At 46.8% G+C, this 23528-nt stretch overlaps 2 protein-coding genes across 2 annotated transcripts in view; one reads left to right on the top strand and one right to left on the bottom strand.

Annotated features, from left to right (window-relative positions):
• Nucleotides 1-21473, top strand: part of GNA12 (G protein subunit alpha 12) — a 113806-nt gene extending 92333 nt beyond the window's left edge. The window contains exons 3-4 of the mRNA XM_010366671.2: nt 16081-16131; nt 17825-21473. Of these exons, the coding sequence (XP_010364973.2) occupies nt 16081-16131; nt 17825-18394 (621 nt within the window). The 3' untranslated portion in view covers nt 18395-21473. The remainder of the gene's footprint in view (nt 1-16080; nt 16132-17824) is intronic.
• Nucleotides 1-23528, bottom strand: part of AMZ1 (archaelysin family metallopeptidase 1) — a 75114-nt gene that overhangs the window by 13167 nt on the left and 38419 nt on the right. The window lies entirely within an intron of this gene.

The raw sequence follows: 23528 nt of genomic DNA, 5'->3' as shown, positions 1-23528 counted from the left end.
GTGAAAACCTTTCCTTTCCTTATTTGAGTTACCTTGTCAGTTTTTTAAAAATCAGTTGGCCATATATGTGGGGGCCTGTTTCTGGACTCTCATTTCTATTCAGTTGATCCATATGTCTTTTCTTTTGCCGATGCTAAATCCTGTCACTTTCTAGAAAGTTGAAATTGGGTATTATAAAAACTTTGTTCTTCTTTCATAAAATGGTTTGTTGTTCTGTGGTGTTGTGAAGAGATAAACTTTAAAATGAGCTTGTCGATTTCTAGCAAAACAAAATGCCTGCTGGGATTTGTACTGGGATTGGGATTGAATCTCGATCAATTTGGGGAGCATAAACAACAGTGTGGAATCTTCCAGTTCATGAATATGACATAACCCTCCAATTTAAGTTTCAAATTTTTTGCCCAAGTGTTCTGCAGTTTTCAGTAATTTTTCACATTTAAAAAAAAAATTCCTGTTTTAGCGAATGCAGTAAGGCAAGAAAAGAAAAGACAAGGTAGACATATCAGAGAAAAAGAAATGTGACTGTTCCTGCTGGCAGATGGCACAGAAAATCCCAAGGAATCTACCAGAAAAGTCATAGACTAAGGAGTCAGTTTAGCAAGGCCACAGGATACAAGATCCATATACAAAATGTAAATTTTACTACTATAGACTAACAATGACCAATGGACACATGGAGACAGAAATTTAAGATGCAATACCATTAACAGTCATTTTAAAAATGAAATACTGTGGTGTAAATTTAACACAGCATCTAGAGGACTTGTTTGATAAGAAGCACAAAACACTCAAGAAATGAGATCTAAACAAATGGAGGGACGTGCTGTGTTCATGGAAAACTCAACGCTGTCAGGATGTCTCTTCTCCCCCGATTGATACACACATTTGCCACAATTCCTATGAAAATCTCAGCAAGATCTTTTGTAGACATAGATGTGATTATTCTAAAATTTATCTGGAAGGGCACTGGAATGGCCAAAAATGTTTGAAAAAGAATAAAGTGGGAGAATAAAGTGGGAGTGGCCACTCTCCCTGATGCCAAGGCCTGTTGTCTGCCTGCAGTGCTCAGGCCTGGGTGGTGCCGGCGCAGGGAGAGACACGAGGTCACTGGACAGACCCGTGGGTTGCTCCCCACCAGCACGCCCGACTGATTGCAACCAAGGACAGAAGCAGCTCGGTGAAGGAGGTCACCCTTTCAACAAAGGGCGCTCGAGTAACTGTCTCTGTAGGGAAGAAAAGGTGAACCTTGACCGAAATCTCTTACACAAAATTAATTCAAACTGCGTTACAGATTTCAGTGTAAAGCACAGAACTCTAAAACCTGAGAGAAGATCACAGCAGAAACTCCTTGGGGCCTAGAACTTGGTGAAGAATTCTTAGACATGACACCCTAGTGATCTGTTAAAAGAAATCCAGTTTTGAGAAAAGGTCATTTTTGTTTCATCAAAATTTGAAATGTTTGCTCTGCAAAAGTTCTCCTTTTGAGACAGGGTCTCACTCTGTTGCTCAGGCTGGAGTGTAGTAGTGTGATCATAGCTCACTGCAGCCTCAGTCTCCTGGGCTCAAGCAGTCTTCTTGCCCCAGCCTCCCCTAATAGCTGGGACTACAGGAGCGCAACACCATACCCGGCTAATTTTCTTTCTTTTTTTAAGTAGGGATGAAGTCTCACTGTGTTGCCCAGATTGGTTTTGAACCTAACCTCAAGGGATCTTCCTGCCCTGGCCTCCCAAAGTGCTGGGATTACAGGGGTGAGCCACCGCGCCCTGCCCAGATCCTCTTAATAAGAGGATAAAAAGACAAGCTACAGCCTGGGAGAAAAGTATTGGCCAACTGCTTATCTGACACAGGACTCATTATCTAGAAAACAGAACTCTCAAAACAATACTCAACAGTCTGAAAACAAGCAGAAAATAAGCAAAAGATACAAAATGATTTCACCAAAGAGGACATGCTGATGGCACATAAGCACGAGAAGACATCCAGCCTCTCCAGCCATTGAGTCACTGCCGATCAAGGGAGACGCAGACTCAGACTGCCGGGAGATGATAACACTACATACCTATTAGAACAGATACAATAGAAAATAGTGAAAATAACAAACACGGGTGAGGATACTGAGAAACTGGGTCTCATTCATCACTGGTGGGGAGGTAAAAGGGTACAACCATTCTGGAAGAGAGTTTGGCAGTTTCTTTAAAAAAAAAAAAAAAAAAAAAAAAAAGCTTAAACATACGCTTATACAACCCAGCAGTCACACTCCTGGGCATTTGCCCTAGAGAAATGAAACTCACATCCACACCACACCTGTACATGAGTGTTCACAGAGCTGTATGTGTAATAGCTAAAATACAGAAACAGCCAAAATGTGGCTAGATTGATAAATGGTTAAATAAACTGCGGCACGTTCAGACCATGGAATTCTACCAGCAGTAAAAAGGAGCAAGCTACCGACACATGCAACAGTGTGAGCAGATCCCAAGGGCATTATGTTGCATGAAGAAAAGCCAGCTTCCAAAGGCCACATGCTGCCAGGCGCAAGGGCTCACACCTGTAATCCCAGCACTTTGGGAGGCCAAAGCAGGAGGATGACTTGAGCCCAGGAGTTTAAGACCAGCCTGGGCAACATAGCAAGATCCCATTTCTACAAAAAATAAAATTAGCCACGCGTGGTGGCATGCACCCGTAGTCCCAGCTGCTTGGGAGGCTGAGGCAGGAGCATCATTTAAGCCTAGGAGGAGAGTTTGCAGTGAGCGATGATCATGCCACTGCATTCCATCCTGGGCAACATAGTGAGACTCTGTCTTTAAAAAAAAAAAAAAAAGCCACATGCTGTATGGTTTCACTTTAAGTACACTCTAGAAAAGGCAAAACTATAGGAACAGAAAACAGATCAGTGACTCTACATTCTAGAGATGGAAATGAGATTCGTGGTTGCCAAGGGGTTAGGGATGGTGGAAGGAGGATGGCCGTGACTCTAAATTGGTAACACGAGGGAGACCGTTCTGGTGGGACAGTTCTGTCTCTTGATTGCAGTGGTGGTTACACAAATCTAGACGGGTGACAAAGTGCATGGAGCCACACACATTGTACCAATGTCAGTTCCCTGGTTCTGATATTGTATTAGAAGTACAAAAGATGTAACCACTGGGAAAAGTGCATCGCAGGTCCACCGATACCTCTCTATGCAATCTTTGCAACTTCCTGTATATCTATAATTATTTCAAGATGAAAAGTTATGGCAAAAAAATTTCCATGTTTCTTAGTACTATTAAAAATGGAATTGCTTTTAAAATGTTTCTATTCCATTGGTTTATTGGCAGTATGTAAAAAAAAAAAATACTTGATTTTTGTACATTAATCTTATATCTTGTGAATGTGCTAAACTCACTGATTCTGTTGCTACCTTTTTATAGCTTCCTTCGGATTTTATGTTTGAACAGTTAGGCAATCTGCAGATTGTTTTATTTCTGGCTTTCCAGTCCCTGTGTCTTTTATTTGTTTCATTTGTTTGCTTGCTTGCTGCCTTGCTTTTTGCTGTTAGTCTTTCTAACTTAGCGTTGATCAGAAGCAGTGGAAGTGGCATCCTTGCCTTATACCCAGTGTTAGGGTGAAAGTACTCAGTATTCCACCATGGCTTAGGATGTTAGTTGCAGGGTTTTCATAGACGCCCTTTATCAAACTGAGGAAGTTCCTTTCTGTTTGTAGTCTGGTGAGAGAGGCTTTATTTTAAAGCCCTGAACATGTGTTGAATTTTTTCGTGGTTTTTTTTTTTTTTTTCTACATCTATTGAAACATTCCTATTTTTTCTTCCTTATTTTGTTAAAATAGTGTCTATCTTCTAATGACATTTTTTATGTAGTTAGGTTTAAATTCCTAAAGTTTTGTTAAAGACATTGTGTCTGTTTTCAAGGGAGGGTTGGTCTGTAATTTTTCTTTTTTGGTAATCTTGTCAGTGTGGGTACCAGGATGATGCTGACCTCAAAAAGGAGTTGGAAATTACTTCTTCCTCTTTGATTTTCTGAAAAAGTTCACGTTAGTTAGTGTTTTTTCTTTAGGTGTTTGATAGAATTCACCAGTGAAGCCATCTGGGCCTGGAGTTTTCCTTTGGGGAAGTTTTGTTGTTGTTGTTGTTTTAGAACAAATTCAGTTTTTTAAAGGCTATTCAAATTTTCTATTTCATACAGTATCCGTTTTGGGAAATTAAATTTTTTAAAGCAATTTGTCCATTTCATCTAAGATGTCCAATCTGTTAGCATAAAGTTGTTTGGAACATTCTCTTAATACCTGTCAATGTTTGAAGGAGCTGTAGTATAACTTTTTCATTCCTGATACTGGAGATTTGTTTTTTCTTTTTCTTAATTCCCTTAGGAGGTTATCAATTCTGTTGACATTTTTGAAGAACCAACATTTGGCCTTGTTGTATATCTATTGCAAAATTCGTTTTCCATTTCATCGTTATCTCATCTCTGTTACTTTCTTTCTCCTACTTACCTTGGGTTTAAAGAGCTGTTCATTAAGCTCTTGGAGGTAGTACCTTTTGGTCAGTGATTTTTGATCATTTTTTCTCTTCTATAAGATTTTTTTTTTTCTTTTTCTTTGAAACAGGGTCTTCTTGCTCTATTCCCTGTACTGGATTGCAGTGGTAGTCTTGGCTTACTGCAGCCTCGGCCTCCTGGGTTCAAGTGATCCTCCCACCTCAGCTCCCCCTGCTGAGTAGCTGGGACTATAGGCATGTGCCAACATACTCGGCTAATTTTTGTTTGTTTGTTTTTTTTTTTTGAGGAGACGTGGTTTTGCCATGTTGCCCAGGTCTTGAACTCCTGACCTCAAGCAATCCACCTGCCTCGGCCTCCTAAAGTACTGGGGTTACAAGTGAGTGCCCCCATGCGCAGCCCTAATATAAGCATGTAAAGCAACAAATTTCTCTCCTAAGTACTGTAGCAGCCACATCTCAAGATAAAAGTGTTGACACTTTAACATTGTCTTTAAGTTCAAATACTTTCTGATTTACTTTGTGAATTCTTCTTGATTTGGGCATGTCTGGGTACCGCTCCTGGAGTGTGCGTATCTCTTGCTTCTGTTCCCATCTGTCCACCTTTCCATTCGCACCCTCATATTAATCAGTTATTTCAGCTCCCAAGCTGGTAACTCGAAAACCTTTGCCATACCCTAATCTGGTTCTGAGGCCTCACTTTGTGTCTTCACACTGTGTGTGTCTGTTAACATGCCCGTCCAGTAGTCCCTCTTGCTCGTCACACTGTGTGTGTATGTCTGTTAACATGCCCGTCCAATAGTCCCCCTTGTCCGTGGCTTCACTTTCCATGGTTTCAGTTACCCGCAGTTAACTGTGATCCAGAAGCAGATGAATGCAGTACAGTGAGACACTTTGAGAGACCACATTCACATAACTTTATTACAGTGTATTGTTTATTGTTATAATTGTTCTGTTTTATTGTTAACCTTACTCTGCCTAACTAATTAAACTTGATCATTGGTACATGTGTAAAGGGAAAAACAATACAGACAGGGTTGAGTATTATTCAAGGCTTCAGGCATCCACTGAGGTCTCAGAATGTGTCGCCTGAGGATAAGGAGGGGACTCCAGTATTTTTTCTTAAAAGCCAGGCATAATGTATCAGTTGCAGGCTCTGGCATCACCTTCTCTTCCTGGTAAACTGTGATTCTCTGCGTTTGCCTATCATCTGCCTCTCCAGTTTGGGGGCAGCAGTGTGTCCTGTGATCTCAGCTTTCTCATGGGTCTAAGCAGAGCTGTGATTTTCAGTTTATTCTTCTGGCCGGTGTTGCTGCTGTGAGGATGGGAGTGACAACTTCCAGGCCCTTTACATGTCAGACCAGAGAGTCTGACTTCTTTGACCTGTGGATCATTCAGAAGTGTGTGGTATAGTATCCTTGCTATGAGTTCATATTTATCATATTTGGAATTTGTGGAGCTTCTCGAAATCTGTAAATTTATGTCTTTCACCAGATTTGGAAAGCTTTCTGCTTCCAAAAACATTCTCTGCCCCACTCTCTTTTTTCTCTCCTGTGAGATTCCAACTACTTGTGTATTAGGCCCTTAGATATTGTCGCAAAGATGCCTGCGTATCATTCTTTATCTTTTTCCTCTTCTTGAGATTGGATCATTGGATCATCTATATTAATCTAATTTCATTGGTCACTAATGCTTTCTCTCTCATCCCCAGTCTGTTACTAAGTTCGTCCAGTAAATTTTTAAATTTCAGATGTCGTATATTTTAGTTCTAAAATTTCCACTTGTTTTCCACTATGTTTTCTGTGTATCTGATAAGATTTTCTATACCTTTATTCAACATGAGCATTTTTAACCTAATTGGGCCTAATTATAATAGCTGCTTTAACGTCTGTGTCGAGTCCTCCCACTATCTGGGTTATCTGAGTTGATAACTTCTGATTGTTTTTGCCCCTGATGATAAACACCTTCCATATGTTGAATAATTTGATTATATCCTGGGCATTATGAATGTCGTTTTAAGACTCTAAATCCTGTTCTGTTCATCCATCTAATGTTGATATTTTTGCTTTATCAGACACTTGGTGAGACCCAGACTGCCATCTTGGTCATGCCTGTGCTGCTGGTTGCTCAGATCACAGCAGAGACCACTTTCAATTTGCCCCATATGTATGGTTCAGGTGCCAGCCGGGCTCTTGGGCAGAGTTTATGCACAGAACTTGAGGTCTCCCTCACTGACTGTCTTCTTTCTGGAGTTCCCACCTTACCCCCTGGCAGTCCTGGTTGCCCCAGCTCTGTTCTCTTGTTCTAGCCAAAAAGATGGTAGGCTTTCAGTCTGAATGTTATTGTTGCCACACACCACCATGCCTGTGGCTCACAGCTGATGTGACTGTGCACCTGGAAAACTCAGAAGAACCTACAGGTCTATTATTAGAAAGAATACAGAGCTTAGCAGAGTGACTAGGCACAAGCCAGTGTACAAAAATCAATTGTATTTCTGTTCACTAGCAACAAAGGATTAGAAAATGGAAAATGTTTAAAGATACCATTTAAGAAGCACCATAAAAGATTACATACCTAAGAATAAATATAAGGAAAGATGTGACGCGCCTGTGTACAGAAAATTTATAAGCATTACCAAGAGGAGGAATTAAAGGCCTCATTCACAATCAAAACTCTGCAGGTGTTTTGGGGGACAGGGAGGATAGGAACTGACAACTGACTTTAGAACTAATATGGAAATGCCAAGGACCAGCGAGACTCAGTGCTTTCGTCACTTTGAGCACCAAGTGAGCGAGGACAGAGGTGAATTACAGCCCCTGGAAAACGACCGCATCTGTGAGACCACGTGGACAGCGACGAAATACACAGGAGGGGGACTCTTGTTGACAGCAGAATGTCACCTACAGACCGGCAAGCGTGGAGTGGCGCTGATTGGAAAATCATCTCGAAACTGTCGTGTTAAACACTGGAGACAGCGCAAAAACCCCAAGGGCCATGGGAGGCAGCTCTCTTCTTCAGAAATCTCAGTGTGGGCCGGGCACGGTGGCTCATGCTTGTAATCCCAGCACTTTGGGAGGCTGAGGCGGGCAGATCACTTAAGTTCGAGACCAGCCTGGCCAAAATGGCAAAACCCTGTCTCTACTAAAAATACAAAAATTAGTTGGGTATGGTGGTGCACCTCTGTAATCCCAGCTACTTGGGTGGCTGAGGCAGGAGAATCTCTTGAACCCGGGAGGCAGAGGTTGCAGTGAGCTGAGATTGCGCTACTGCACTCTAGCCTGGGCAACAGGGTGAGACTTCCATCTCAAAAAAATAAAAATTAAAAAAATTCAGTGTTTCAGATTAAATGCAGCTAAAGAGGCATGTACATGTAAGTAATACACTAAATTCTGTGCTGGAGGAGGAAAATGGTCTAATAATGCTATATCTGTACATATTAGATAAACCTCGCTGTCTAATACGTGGTACTTATGAGACAGCCATCCTGGATGAATCCTCTTATCCTCGCGGCGTTCTCCTGAAGCAGTGTCTGAAGTTGCTGTGGTTGTAGAAGCAGGTGTCCTCATTCTTAGGACATACCCTCTGAAGTTGTTAGGGGTAAACAACTTGCTCTCAAATGATGACGGATTTTAAGAAGTCTGTGTATTGAAAGGGAGTGAAAGCAGGATAAAGCAAATGAGAGAAGACGTGAATCTGGAGATGAGGTGAATCTGGAGAAAGACTGTATGGGCCCTTTGTACTATTCTTGAGACTTTTCACACATACCTCTATCCTAGCCCCAAAGAGGCTTGGAATTTGGGTTCTGGCTACTACAAAGGCTGGAATTCTGCTGTGAATTCCGCCAAAAAGTAGAAAGGTAACAGGCAGCCCACCTGTGACATGCTTGGAGCCTCACATGCTGGGCTTTAGGGATTCTCTGGTGCAAGCCTGTAGAAACTGGGTGAGCTCTCCCCACCCCCAGCCCTGTTATTTAGGTTTTGGGGTTTTTTTAGAGACAGTGTCTCACTGTGTTGCCCAGGCCTGAGTGCAGTAGCGCAGTCATGGCTCACTGCATTCTCAACCTCCTGGGCTCAAGTGATCCTCCCACCTCAGCCTCCCGAGTAGCTGAGACCACAGGTGTGCACACCATCACACCTAGCCTAGGTGCTTTTTATCTAGAGGCAAGGGAATATCTTAAAACATGCTGTAAGATTTCTTTCTAGCTCACTTTTCTATGATGATCCCTGTGATACAAATGAAGAATCTAAATCTATAGTTTTAAGGGCTGAATCTATAATTTGAACTATTAGACATCTTATGAAACTGTTGAAGAATGAGCCCAACAGACACTCATAAAGCCACTGCCCAGTATTAACATGTTGTTTATGTTTCACCATCTTTGCCTCTGATAGATGAAAATCTACAAGTTCATAATCATATTTATCAGCTCAAGCTGCCATAACAAAATATTCTGGGTGGCTTAAACACAGAAATTAATTTTCTCACTGCTCTGGAGATTGGAAATTGGGGATCTGGGTGGCAGCACCATCAGGTTCTCGTGAGGGAGGGCGGTCTTCCTCGCTTGCAGACAGCCGGCTTCTCACTGTGTCCTCACGTAGGGAGGCAGAGCTCTCTGGTCTCTTCTTAGGAAGGCACTGTCATATCATGAGGTCCCCACTCAGTCACCTCCCAAAGGCCCCATCTCCAAACAGCATCACTGCAGGTGGGGCTTCCACACAGGATTCTGGGATCATACAAACATGCAGTCTATAATGATAATGATCTAAATAGAAACTCCTCGAAAAGATCACCAGGAAATGCCAGAAAAGCCAGAAAAGATCACACTGGGGTGCTGCTTCACAGCTAGTAGGATGGCTACCGCTTTTAAAACTCAGAAAACAGCAAGTGTTGGCAAGGATGTGGATAAATTGGAAACTTTGTACGTGGCCCATGGGCATGTAAACTTGTGCAGCCACCGTGGAGAACAGCTTGGTGGTCTTCAGAAAGTTAAGCACAGAATTACCAAAGGATGGCCGGGCATGGTGACTCACACCTGTAATTCCAGCACTTTGGGAGGTCAAGGCAGGCGGATCCCTGGAGGTCAGGAGTTCGAGACCAGCCTGGCCAACACGGTGAAACCCCATCTCTACTAAAAATACAAAATTCAGCCAGGCTTGGTGGTGCACGCCTGTAATCCCAGCTACCCGGGAGGCTGAGGCAGGAGAATTGCTTGAACCAGAGGCAGAGGTTGCAGTGAGCCGAGGTCGCGCCACTGCACTCCAGCCTGGGCAGCGGGGTGAGACTCGATCTTAAAATAAAAAAAGAATTACCATAGGATGCCACAATTTCACTCCTAGGTGTATACTCGAGAAATGAAAACATGTTCAAGCAAAAACTTCCACACAGCTGTGTGTAGCACTGTTCACAACGGCCAAAAACTGGAAACAGGCAAAATGTTCATCAACTGACAAATGGGGGAAAAAAAACATACCCATACAGTGGCATATATATACATATATACACATTTGCCATAAAATAGAATGTCGCAGCGGCCCGTGCTACAGCGTGGGCGAGCCTCAGAAATGCCGCACCAAGAAAAAGAACCAGACGCAAAGGGCTGCATGCTGTGTGATCACACTCCAGTGAGAGTTCCAGAACACGCAAATCCATGGAGACAGCAGATTCCTGTTGTCAGGGGCTGGGCCGGGGCAGTGGAAGTGGCAGCTGATAGGCTGCAGAATTGGTGGCTGTACAGCATTTTGAAGGTAGTAAATGCCATTGAATGATTCATGTCAAAATGGTGAATTTTCTATTATGTAGATCTTACCTAATGAAAAAATAACAGAAGAACCCAGGCAAGGGGGCTGGTGCTTTAGGGGCCCAGCGTGGCACCCCCGCAGCGGCACCCCTGCACACACCAAGGACACGCCCCGCGGAGCCTGAGCTTACAGTTGTAGAGGCTGCTCCAGGGCCAAGGACCCCATGCAGCCCTTGCTGGGGTCTCACTGCTGTGACCGAGGGGTGGCTGTTTGCCAAGCTTGGAGACAAGGTGTCCACAGGCACAGCCACGAGGCCACACACAGGGCAAGGGGGCCAAAGCGTGGCCAGGGTCAGGGGCCAGCTCCTCTGTACTTTCACATTCTGGCAAAAAAAAAAAAAAAAAAAAAAAACACAGGAGGAGGCCAGAATTCTAGGTTCTGCCTCTAACCTTGGTATCCTGTTAGGTTCATTTGCTTTAATTTGGGTTCAGTTTTGAGGGGTTGGTTTTTTATTTAATTTTTTTTTAAATTATGGAAGACGTTAGCATGGTTCCAAAGTTAAACATACTCAGAGAGGTCTGCTCCTGTCTCTGTCTCATCCCCCGTTCCCTCCTTCCCTAGAAGTCATTTTCATCTGCTGCTGGTGTATCCACATTTCCTTTTCGAAATACAAGCAAGTAGACTACGAGTTTTAGTCTCCCACCATTTCTTACATAAAAGGAAGATACTCTGCATTGTTTTGTGCCTTGTGCTTTTCCTTTGGCAGTGGGTATCGGAAACCTCCTTCCAGCCACGGAGCTCTTCTCCTTCTCTGATGCACAGCCCCCGACTGCATGGAGATCACAGTTTATTCAACCAGCTTCTCTTACTAGACATTTGCTGCAGTGACAGCCTTGTGCCGGCGTCACTTTGTATTTCTGCCAGTGAATCTTTAACCTAAATTTTTTTTTTTTTTTTAAAGATGGAGCCTCACTCTGTTGCCCAGGCTGGAGTGCCGTGGTACAGTCTTAGCTCATTGTAACCCCTGCCTCCCAGGTTCAAGCGATTTTCTAGCTTCAGCCTCCTGAGTAGCTGGGATTTCAGGCGCACACCACCACACCTGGCTAATTTTTGTATTTTTAGTACAGACGGGGTTTCACCATGTTGGCCAGGCATGTCTCGAACTCCTCACCTCAAGTGATCACCTTGGCCTCCCAACGTGCTGAGATTACTGTGAGCCACCACGCCTGGCCCTCTTACCTAATGTTTGGGGATGATAAATTAGCAACAGACACTTCATAGGTACCCACGTTAAGACTTGAAAAGCTTCATTTTTATAATGTATGTGAAGGTGGTGCTTTATCTCTTTTCCAGAATACTTTCACAGCGGTGATATCATTTAATCTCACGCCACCCGTGTGAGATGTCATAGGCATTCACTGAGCAAAGCCTGAGTTCAAAATGAGGATTTCTTTTGGGGAACTAGATAATATTTTTGAAAGTATTTTGAAAGATTCTCTGTTGTTTGGTTAGCATCTCTATTCAGTGCAAATTTAATGCTAACTTTAATATTTATGTGTTAAGTAATGAAGTTGAAAACCTGGCCTTTGGAGTAATTTGCTGTTATTTTTAATATACAGCAATTTTAAAATGTGTCCTTGTTGTTTGTTACATTGAAGTGAGTGAACTCGATTTTGGAATCATCTGGCTCACCACTGACAAGCCCTGTTTTCAGTCACAGTGTGAATGACCCCGTTTTAGGATTTTAGAGTTAACCTCACTAAGTGCAGAAACTGTAAGACAGGGCCGGGCACAGTGGCTAACGCCTGTAATCCTAGCACTCTGGGAAGCCAAGGCAAGTGGATCACCTGAGGTCAGGAGTTCAAGACCAGCCTGGTCAACCTGGTGAAACCCTGTCTCTACTAAAAATACAAAAGTTAGCTGGGTGTGGTAGTGCATGCCTGTAGTCCCAACTACTCGGTAGGCTAAGGCAGGAGAACTGCTTGAACCCAGGAGGCAGAGGTTGCAGTGAGCCAAGATCACGCCATTGCACTCCAGCCTGGGCAACAGGGCAAGACTGCATCTCAAAAAAAAAAAAAAAAACCAACAGTGAGACAGCTCCTGAATGGGCAGATCGGGTTTAAAACTAAAAGGCCCTGTGGCCAGGAGCTGGACGTTGGTGTTTGTTTTCCTTGTAACCACTCTCTGGTCCTTGATCTCTCCTTACCTTGACCCTTACATCTCAGACCAATCCACGGTTACCTTTGTTCCCTCTTGCTCCCCATGGGACCCACACGTGGGCTGTCTTTCATGCACACCCTGTCAGCCTGTGACATTGACAGGCAGAAACTGAACCAAGCATGTGGGTAGAAAGGCTCCAGTTAGGAGCAGAGGACATGAGGGAACCAGAGTCAACCCCTCATGTACTGATCTCAAGGGTCTGGTCCTGTACAGGGTTGAAAGATTTGAGACTCTTTTCCTGTGCTCCTAAGTTAGCTGAAGGAAGCACGTGAGGACAGCAGAGGTCTGTGAAGGGGCAGCTCGCTGTGTGCAGAGACAGAGGTGACAGGCGAGGCCGCTGTAGGGCCTGCGCTGACAGAGCTCTGGGCAGCAGCGAACCCAGCGTGTGTCGTTCTCCTGCCGGAGGTGTGGGTGACAGGTGCTTCCAGAAACTGCTGAAGGCTGCAGGGCTCTACAGAAAGGTGGTCCCCTCACGGGCATGTGTTGGCCTAGGTCCTGCCCAGCGTCACGATGTCATATCTGCCCGACTGTGCCCAGCACAGGTGCACAGGCCCCAAATCAACCTGCTGCTGCTGCTTGAAACAGACAACCCCTCTTTCACCGCCCACCAGCCCCTGCTCAGGTTCATCCCTTCTGCTGCTCATGAGAGGACAGGCACATTCCTGCAACAGTTGAGGCAGGGGACAGACCTCTGTCAGGTGTGTCCGCAGTGGCCTCTGGCCCCAGCCTCATGAAATTCATTTTGTTTAATCCGCAAGTTCAAGTGTGTGTTAATCTTGAGCAATGTAGGTTTTTCATACCAAGGAGAGTCCTGAAAGCCCACTTTGGATCCACTCATGTTTCTAGATCTCGTGACTGCAGCAGCCATCGAGAGGACTCTGGGCTCGTCTTGGCAGGCACAGTGCCTCTTTATAAACCCGCCAAGCAGTTAATGTCACGTGGACCTCTCAGTTTCTGCCACATACTTTTTCTCTGAAGAAATGACTGGATTCTCCTAGTGTTGAAAGTGCTTGGGATTGTCAACCTGGCCCTTTTAATGAGCTGCTGCTGTGAGACTTGAGTCCGTCACAAACGATCATCCCATGGGCCGCACCCCATCAGCGGGTGCGTCGTCCAGTCTCTGCTGGTGAACCGCAGTGCACCAAACCTCAGGGACAGCAAGGGAGCAGATGTGAGGGACCACATTCTGGATCGCACAGGGTTGCTCTGTGTCCCCTTATTCCCTCCTCTCCAGCCCCCGTTAGAGAGCTTGTGGCACAGTCCCTGGCACCTTACAGTTCAGTGGCAGCTTTCCCACGGACCCCCTGGGCTGTTTCTAGAGGTGAGGCCGCCCCGACATGAAACTAGATTTGACTCCTCCGCCAACTGTGCAAGATGACCAAGAGTCACAGATAAGTTACATCCATTCCAAGTAGTGAAACAAATGCTGTGATGAGTTAAATGGGCCATCCTCATTCAGCCATCGTAGAGAAAGCAGCAGGGAAGATGTTTGCATATGAGCATTTGCCATGTCGTAAAGTGCAGTTTGGGGACTGATTTCAGACTCGAGGAGTGTTTAGATTCACACCAAGGGAAACGTCCTTCCTGTTTCCTGCTTCCCCTCTAGCTCATCCTGATTGTGTCCTCTGTGGCGCTTTTCCCCTTGCGTCTGTCCTATCTGGGTGGAACACATGGCATCCAGGGTTTTGTGTCCTGTGGTGATAAGAGCACTGCCCAGGGCATCTGTGCCACTGTGACTCCATGCGTGACCCAGCTAGAACCCTGCAGGAGAACTGTGTCTGCTTCCTTCGTGCCTGGTGCTACCACCTGCCTAAACACAGGCAAGGGTGGCTCGGGCTGTGAGCTGCTGCCACTCCCAGCTCCCTGGGGGAGCCAGCGGCCACAGGAGAGGGAGGGACGGTATCTTGAGGCTTCTTGGGCTTGCATGGCACCTTCTGAGGCCCGGGTGAGGGCGGGAGAGCAGGAGGAGGCAGGGAAGAAAGGCGCTGAGGAAGGAACGTGTTGTAAATCAGGTGAGTGAGTACGCCCAGCAGCTTCTCCCAGCTGCTTCCTGTTGGGACGAGGGAGGAGGTATGATGTGCAGAGGAGCAGGGGGACTTGGCCACAGGAAGGCAGCCGCCCCACCGGCCTCACGCTGGCATCCCATATCGCAGGGACTTGGTGAGGAAGGGAGAGAGTGGGCACAAGAGGTCAGTCGTGCCAGGCGCCTGAGGTGCCTTCAGCCCAGCACTCCCGATGCCGTCCCTGCTGCAGAGCTGGGCCTCTGCCTGCGGCTCTGGAGAGCTGTGGTCACGAGGTGCCTGTGCTCACCCCGTCCTGCCACAGAGGAGGAGGAGGTATGCTCGCTCAACACAGGCAGCGCTGGGATGGGGAGGCGCGTGTGTTTCTCTCCCCTCAAACAAAACACTCGCTTTGCAAACATCCAGAGGCCTTCGTTCTAAAGTGGGAATGTGGGCTTCTCCCTGAAAGAGCTTCCTGTCTGCTTTCTCCCCTCAGTCTGTCTGGGACAGAGGAGGAAGAGATAGACTGAGCAGGTGCTGGCCACCTTCTTCTCTATCCCTTACAACGTCACGAGCTTCGGCACCCTCACGTAGTCCGTTCTGATGGCCTTCTCTCCTTAAAACTCTCCTGCGTCAGCTCACCACATGTGTATGACCTTGCCCCTGTACACTTCCCTGAGACTGCAGAAAGTGACTACTCTTCCACAAGCCCTGATGTCAGGGCAGCCTGGAAGCCTAGACCCCGCCTGCTGGTGTCTGTCTTTAGAGCAGGGCTCAAAGTGGAATCTTTTAGAAAGTGGTGTAATTGGTTTTGAACATGCTACCTTTGAAGGGACTCAGTGCGTGCCTGTTTACGTGCGGGCTGCTCTGTGGTCGGCGGTTACGCTCTCCTGGCTCCTCCTGTGCCCGGTATGTGCCACGCGTTTGGCAGCTCAGCGCTTCCTGATACGGGGTCCTGGGTGATTCCGCAGGGCCCTTCTTGCTATGGAACACGTCTCAGATTATATCGATGATTGGTCCAGGCAGGAGAAGACTGGCCGTTATTCCACCACAACAATCCAAATGGAAGATTCCCCTGTGTTGGCTACTGTATGTAAATCAGGTCATAAAAATGTGGGAAGGAATAATGGACTTTTTCTAGAAACTGGAAGATGTTTTGCCAGATGCTCCTTCTCGTCAAAATCTTCCATTTTTAAGGACAATGTCTTGGGTCCCTTGGGCCATCTTCGTCAGAAGCAAGACTGTACCCAGGAGCTGAAATCTGAAATCCTATTCTGGCCTGTCCTTTGCTGGCTGCATGGCCAGGAGTGGGCCAGCCTTCATGTCTGGAAAGAGAGTCCCGCGTCAGAGGGGCTGGCATCCCACCACACGCCGAAACCCAGCAGGGAAAATGGAAAAACAGCCAGAATTTGAATCTTGGGGTTGGAGCTAAAGAATCTGCATTAACATTTTTCTTTAATGGTAGTTTTTTTATTTTAGAAAACACACGGACACTCTTCACCTTTTTCCTTTGCTTTCCCGTTCACACAGAGGCGAAATACCACTGCTCTTACCCTGTTCAGTTCTTGTATTTGCCACATCAGGATTCCTCGATCCAGACTGAGCTCTGAATATTCTTCCTTCCTGACAGGGGGAATCAGTGAAGTACTTCCTGGACAACTTGGACCGGATCGGCCAGCTGGTGAGTAAGCACGTCTGCCCAAGGAAGCTGGGCTCGGGGGTTAGAAAACACGTGTCCAGAGACCAAAGCAGTCCACGTGGTGAGGGCTTTGGCGGGACTGACAGGCCGAGCTTATTCTGTCACATTACCACGAATAGTACTGTAATGGCATGCTCTCACGTAGATCTGGGCTCCGTCTGGGGCGGGGGAGGAAATTGCCTTTGCCCAGATCACCGTAAAGGAGATAGAGGAGTTGTTGAGTGAAAGGAGGACTTCCTTTCACTTGATCTCACGGAAAATTCAAACATATTCAAAAACAAATAGTCTAATGGAACCCCAGGCGCGGCAGTTATCACTGATTACCAGTCTTGTTTCAGCAGCCCTCTCCCTGCCTCCAGGAGCAAATGCAAAGAATATTTTAGAGTGTACCTCAAAAAGACGAGACGAAAAATCACAACCACAATAACCGCGATACCGTATAGCTCCTGAAAAATTAGCAGTAATTCCGTAATGTCAACCTAGTCAGTTTTGAGATTTTCCCTATTATCTCATTAATGTTTTCATGTTGATTTTGCTTTGTTTCAGCAGATTTGAATCAACAACCTAATAAGGTGCATGCATTGCCATTGGTCAATATCACTTAAGTGTTAATCTATATGTCTCTCCTTTTTTTCTTTCAATTTGTTTATTGGAGTAACTGGGTTATTCATCCTGTAGGGCTGTTTCTTGCCATGTGGACTTTGCTCTCCCAGCCCTGCAGTGTTAGATGTTTCTCTGTCCCCTGCACACCCTGTGGGTGGTAATCAGACCTCTGGATCGAGGCTTGATCACGTCCCTGTTTGCTCCTTTGGCAAGACAACTGCCTGTGTGGTGCGTGCACTCATCACAGGAGGTATTTTGTTGGTGTGAGTTTTTTTGTTTTGAGACAGGGTCTCTTTCCATCACCCAGGCTGGAGTGCAGTGACGCAATCATAACTCATTGTAGCCTCAGCCTCTTAGGCTCAAGTGACCCTCCTGTCTCGGCCTCCCAAGTAGCTGGGACTATAGCATGCGGCGCCACGCCCAGCTAATGTTTTTCCTGCTTGTCAGTGCGGGGTTTTACTGTGTTGCCCAGGCTGTTCTTGAACTCCTGGGCTCAATCTATTCCTCCCACTTCCCAAAGCACCAGGATTATAGGTGTGAGCCACCATGCCTGGCCTGAAGGATTATTAATAGTGCAGAGTCAAAGTGGGTGAAGAGTGTGGTTGCCTGTGTGTTGCTAAAGACTTAAAGAATTTTCTAAGAATAACATTAAATGTATTGCAGAGTAAATTTATATCACATTACAAAACCTAAATCACAGTAAGGTTTCGGAAGCTATAAGCTCTGGGAGTTAGAAAAATAAAAAGGTATCTCTGGTATGGAAACAAAAAAGGTGGTAAATTTCCTCTGGAGAAGAAAATGGATGTGGTTTTGCCCTGGGCCTGCCCATGAGTGTTCTGAGCATTCGTCCTCAGACTGGTGAGCCTCCGTTCGTTTTCAAATGTAGTATTTGATTCTGTTTCACGGCCAGTTGATAATTTTATAAATGAAATTTGCTTTTGGTATCTGGTTCAACTTCTTGCAAAACTCGGTCTCTTTCCTTTTACCCTGTCTTTTTGCCATCTTTTTGTTTTTATTTTCTTGTGTTCTTTCTTCCTCCCCCTAAATTTCTGCCTCATCCTGTATTTTACAGAATTACTTTCCTAGTAAGCAAGACATCCTGCTGGCGAGGAAAGCCACCAAGGGAATTGTGGAGCATGACTTCGTTATTAAGAAGATCCCATTTAAGATGGTGGATGTGGGCGGCCAGCGGTCCCAGCGCCAGAAGTGGTTCCAGTGCTTTGACGGGATCACGTCCATCCTGTTCATGGTCTCCTCCAGCGAGTACGACCAGGTCCTCATGGAGGACAGGCGCACCAACCGGCTGGTGGAGTCCATGAACATCTTCGAGACCATCGTCAACAACAAGCTCTTCTTCAACGTCTCCATCATTCTCTTCCTCAACAAGATGGACCTCCTGGTGGAGAAGGTGAAGACGGTGAGCATCAAGAAGCACTTCCCGGACTTCAGGGGCGACCCGCACAGGCTAGAGGACGTCCAGCGCTACCTGGTCCAGTGCTTCGACAGGAAGAGACGGAACCGCAGCAAGCCGCTGTTCCACCACTTCACCACCGCCATCGACACCGAGAACGTCCGCTTCGTGTTCCATGCTGTGAAAGACACCATCCTGCAGGAGAACCTGAAGGACATCATGCTGCAGTGAGCAAGAAAGCCCCGGGGTTTGTCGTCCTCGAACAGCCTCCACGGCTGTGGGTCCGACTCTTGGGTGTGTCTTGTCTGTGTGGTCCTTGAGTGGGTGTCTCGGATCCGTGCCCTGGAATACCTGGCTCAGGAATGCTGTCAGACCAGCCAGTCAGTGAGCTCTAGGCAAAAGGACATGGAAACTGTCACGTTAGCTACTGAATCCTGGGGGCAAGTGAAACTACTGAAAACCCGAGTGATGATGTTGTGAATACGGAACACCTAATCACACAGCTTGCTTTGCTTTTACAGAAACGTTCCTCTTTTTCTGACACAATTTAATTGAGGACCGTGTGTGTGTGTGTGTGTGTACACACACGCTCTGTCTTTAATGACAGAAACATAGAAACCAGCTGGCCTTGCAGACGGCTTTTCTAACTCACAAGTCTTCTGAGACAGACTAACCTGAAAGCTTTGCCTAATGGTAGCTTGTAGAGATCCAGTGCACGCCGATGCTGCTAAACTCAGAGTGCCTGAGCCCGGCCCTGCAGCCCCAGCCGCAGTGTCTGAAGGCCACCTCCCAAAGGGAGCACATTGCCTTTTCAAACTCCCGTGCCGATTTCCTAAGAGCCCCTGGTCCCCGCCTCTCAGATGAAGCTGAGGAGCCGTGCCTAGGATCCCTTCCCAGCTCTGAGGATGGGCTGGGGAGCTCTGCAGGTGTGGATTCACCTTATGCCCCTACAGCAGGCTCAGCCCTATCCACCCTGCCCAATGCCCAGCAGCACAACACGGACTGAGACAGGATGCCCACGGGGACTGCTGCTCTGTCCTCGTACACACAGCGGTGCTCTTCTCCCCTTAGCCACCCCCCCAACCCAACGACAAAGACACAGAAACCAGGTCCCCTTGCACATGGCTTTCCCATGTTCCTGCAAGTCATCTGCTCACACACAGTTGGCAGCACATAGCGTTTCCTTCTTTCAGAAACATTCCTCTTCTGGGGCTTCAGAAAGCTGGCAAGGCCACTAGCAGAGCTTTTGTTAATGCCCCAGCGGCTTGGCGAGCTCACAGCTGACCTTTCAGGAAGCCCACAGACGCTGGAGGAATCTTGAGTTTCTCCAAACTGCCGCTCCACCAGTGCCTTTGGACAGCCGTGCCTGTTTGCAGCTCTCCTGTAAGTCTGATTCTCATCGAGGCCCCTTGCTTCTATGACTATGCTTGCAGAACAAGTAAACAGTCTGGGACGCCGCTGTCCCGGGGGAGCCCGCGGAAGCCTGTGAATGTTGATACAAGCTGGCCAGTCCTGGGCCCAGCTCACTTGTCCAGCTACCTGCCAGGTGGCTTTCGCTGTGTTGAAAACACATTGCATTCCAAGCTGGCCCCCTCTGTGTGTCGCTCTACTGAGAAATCCTGCCTAGTGTGTTTGGAGATGTGTCCTAGCATTTAAAACAAAATGAAAGCTTCCTCTTAATTGGTACCCGAATGTTGTTGTGGCTCAGTTACACATCCCAGGGCCCTTGTCCCAAGGCCGTGCTGCCCCTGACCCCGAGCCCCTCTGCAGCTCACCTTCAGCTTGTTTCCTGCAAACCCGGTAAATACAAGCCCTTGGGACAGATGCAGAAGCAGAAGAGGGAGGGGGAAACCTGCCTCTGGGTCACCCTGTTCGCAGCGCGTTTTCATCAGGAGACAGCATGGAACTCTGTCTTGCAGTGCTCAAGGGCGTGCGTCAGTGTTTGCTGGGCTTGTGGCTCCTTTTTTGGCTGGATAAAGAAGTTGCTGTTTTTGTACTGCTTCTGTGGCTCTTCACAGACCTAAAGGATGTGACCGGAGCTGAGTGATGATGACCAGGTTTTAAAGGAGAAAGAAAACTCTGGTGGGTCTCTCGGGATGGTCTCAGGTCACATTTTCAGTTTCCAACAGTGATGCGCAGCAGGGTCCAGAGCGTGGTGAGCTTTGTTTGCCTCCCGGGTCCGCTTTTTCTGTCTCTCCTGTGTGTGTTAAAATCGAGGGCCCAGAGAAAGTGCAACCGGGTCCTCCGCCAACTGGGGGAGCCTCTTGGTGGCACTGTTGGCGACAGCAGCGCTGTGATTGGCATAGCAGGGGAGTTGTTTGAAACACTTTCCTGAGTAGTCCAGACTTGTCAATGAGTGCTTTTTTTTCCTGTAAACAGTCTGACATATTTACTCGTCACTTTCAAACCGGAAGCATGAGAGGAAGGAGCTGTTGTGGGGTCCGTTTAACTCGATAGAAAGCTCAGTGGGACGGCCCCCGGCCCGGGCTCTTGACCCACTCAGCACTGGCCCCACCTCCCTGGCTGAGGCACTTGGCCTTGCTGAGCTGGACTTCCTCCTCCTCCTCCTCATGACCAGGGTAAATTAGAACATTTTTAAAGACACCCCCTTCCAAATTCTGTAACGCATTGTAATTGGAAAAGAAGGAAACTCTGCAAGGCTAAACTGTCATTTACAACTTTGCTACACATAGACCGTAGTCAGTTTTGTCTCCAGAACCTTAGGCTTTTGTATTTTTTAATTTTAATTTCATTGTTAATCCTTATTGTCTTTTTTTATTAAGATGTTGGAAAAGCAGGAGGTAGATTTGCCTCATCTATTATTGCAAAAATGTAACAATAAAGTTCCTCAAAAAGATATGTTCCTCATAGCTAACTCTGTACACATAAGAACGCATATAGGGATTTTACTGAAATCTATTTTTAACTCTTCTGTTTGTAGAGAAACTGTTTCAAGGATTTTGAGTCATAGATCTAATTTATAGAGATCTCTAGAATTCTTACTGTAATTTCCTACTTTGATAAAAGAAAAATGAGTCAGATTATTTTAACTCCAAGATTAAAAAAAAAAAAAAAAAAAAAACTTGAGAGAAGACTATTAGTTATAACTAACTTGGTGGTTCTGGGAACAGACATCTAACCTGATATGGTAAAGGAGAGGCTCCCATTGGGATGATAGTGGTCCCGGTCAGTTGCTGGTGGCGTAAGCTTTTCACAGTGTGTTAACATTGGGAGGGTCTGGCTTGAAAATTCGGCCACTGTCAGCCTCTGAATGTTTCTTAAAATAAATTTAGTCTTTCTTTGCTTAATATAAAATATTGCCAGGATTCAAAACCAACACTAAATTGATTTGTCAGTCCCCAAAATTCAGAGCAGATCACTCTAATCATAATTTTTTTTTTTTAAGACAGAGTCTTCCTCTGTCGCCAGGCTGCAGTGCAGTGGCACGATCTCAGCTCACTGTAACCTCCACCTCCCGGGTTCAAGCGATGCTCCTGCCTCAGCCTCTCGAGTAGCTGGGTCTACAGGCACCCGCCACCACACCCAGCTAATTTTTTGTATTTTTAGTAGAGACAGGGTTTCACCATGTTGGCCAGGATGGTCTCGATCTCCTGACCTTGTGATCAGCCCACCTCAGCCTCCCAAAGTGCTGGGATTACAGGCGTGAGCCACCAGACCCAGCTCTAACCCTCATTTTATTTGAAGGTGGTTTATTATTCATCATAGTTTCTATTTCCACACACGAAACAAAGCCTGGCAGGTAGGAAACCATTGTAAATAACATTTTGGGCTGGGTGCAGTGGCTCACACCTATAATCCCAGCACTTTGGGAGGCCAAGGTGGAAGAATTGCTTGAGTGCAGGAGTCTGAGACCAACCCAGGCCACAAGAGACCCATCCTTACAGATAAACAAAATTAGCTGGGCATGGTGGTGCGTGCCTGTAGTGCCAGCTACTTGGGAGGCTGAGGCAGGGGGATCGTTTGAGCCCAGGAGCTTGAGGCTACAGTGAGCTGTGATCGCACTCTGCACTCCAGCCTGGGCAACAGCAAAGACCCTGTCTTAAAAATAGATGAAGATAGCTGGACACGGTGGCTCACACCTGTAATCTAGCACTTTGGGAGGCTGAGGCGGGTAGATCACAAGGTCAAGAAATCAAGACCATCCTGGCCAACATGGTGAAACCCCCGACACTACTAAAAATACAAAAATTAGCTGGATGTGGTGGCACCTACCTGTAGTCCCAGCTACTCGGAAGCTGAGGCAGGAGAATCACTTGAACCAGGGAGGCGGAGGTTGCAGTGAGCCGAGATCATGCCACTGCACTCCATTCTGGTGACAGAATGAGACTGTGTCTCCAAAAAAATAATAAAGATGTGTTCCAGAGGCTTTTATTCAAAACACTATTTTTAAAGCATGACATGGCAGCATATACACCTAAACACGCACATGTAAGCGTGAGAGGCCCCGCTCTCCAAGATCAGAAGTTGGGAGGGGAAGGACCTTGATGTGCTCTGGAGACCAGAGGCGCCCAAGGGGATGGCAGGTGGAGGTTCTGTCCTCGCAACCCCTGGGGTTATGGTTCCAGCCAGAAAGTGAAGAGCTGTCGGGTCCTCGGTGTGGTGTGACCAGAGCTCTCATGCTCAGCCCTCCACCGGAACTTGCTCTTTGCATCACGGGGCATCTCTCCTCTTGCCCAAACAAGCAGCTTTCTGGAAAGAGGAGTGTGGATGCCACTCAGCAGCATTAGCCCGTGTGTGGCCGATGGGGTCTTGAACTGACCACAAGTGGGAAAGGCAGAGAGTGCGCCAGAAAAACGCCTGCCCTGAGCACACCGTGTACTGTGACTGTAGGCTGAGCTCTGGGAGCCTGGATGTCCTCACGTCTCCACACTGGATGGCGTAGTGGCTCTCTGCCCTGGGGACACAGTCGAATCACCCGAGGTGCTCTCACCCAGGCAGTGTGCTGAGCTGCCAGTCCCGAGACACCAACTCATAGATACAGGTTTCCCTGTGTCCCAGGTGGTTCTGATGGCAGCCAGGGTTGATGGTCACTAAAGAGGCCAGCTGGGAGGTTCCTTCCAGGTTTGGGGACATCCATGTCTAGTGTGGTGAGGATTGTATTTCACTGTATGACTCACCACCCGGTCTTCTCACTGTGACCAGCAACCTACCTCGAGAAGTGCGGGGATGGTGGGTTCTCTTTTGTGATTTAAGGGCAGAGAGGAAATCCTTGCTAATAAATATTTGATCGCGTGCGTGCAGCCTTTCCAAATCTCTTGGTGCCATTTCTCTGTAAGGTGTGTCACAGGTGCTTAGCAGCCTCCTTCCGAAATGATTCCTTAAAATTCAGGAGGCTTTGCTTTGA

Source organism: Rhinopithecus roxellana, chromosome 6, assembly GCF_007565055.1.
Source record: "Rhinopithecus roxellana isolate Shanxi Qingling chromosome 6, ASM756505v1, whole genome shotgun sequence".
Lineage (NCBI taxonomy): Eukaryota > Metazoa > Chordata > Mammalia > Primates > Cercopithecidae > Rhinopithecus > Rhinopithecus roxellana.
The sequence above is the reverse complement of the archived record's forward strand: the minus strand, read 5'-3'. Positions and strand labels throughout refer to the sequence as shown.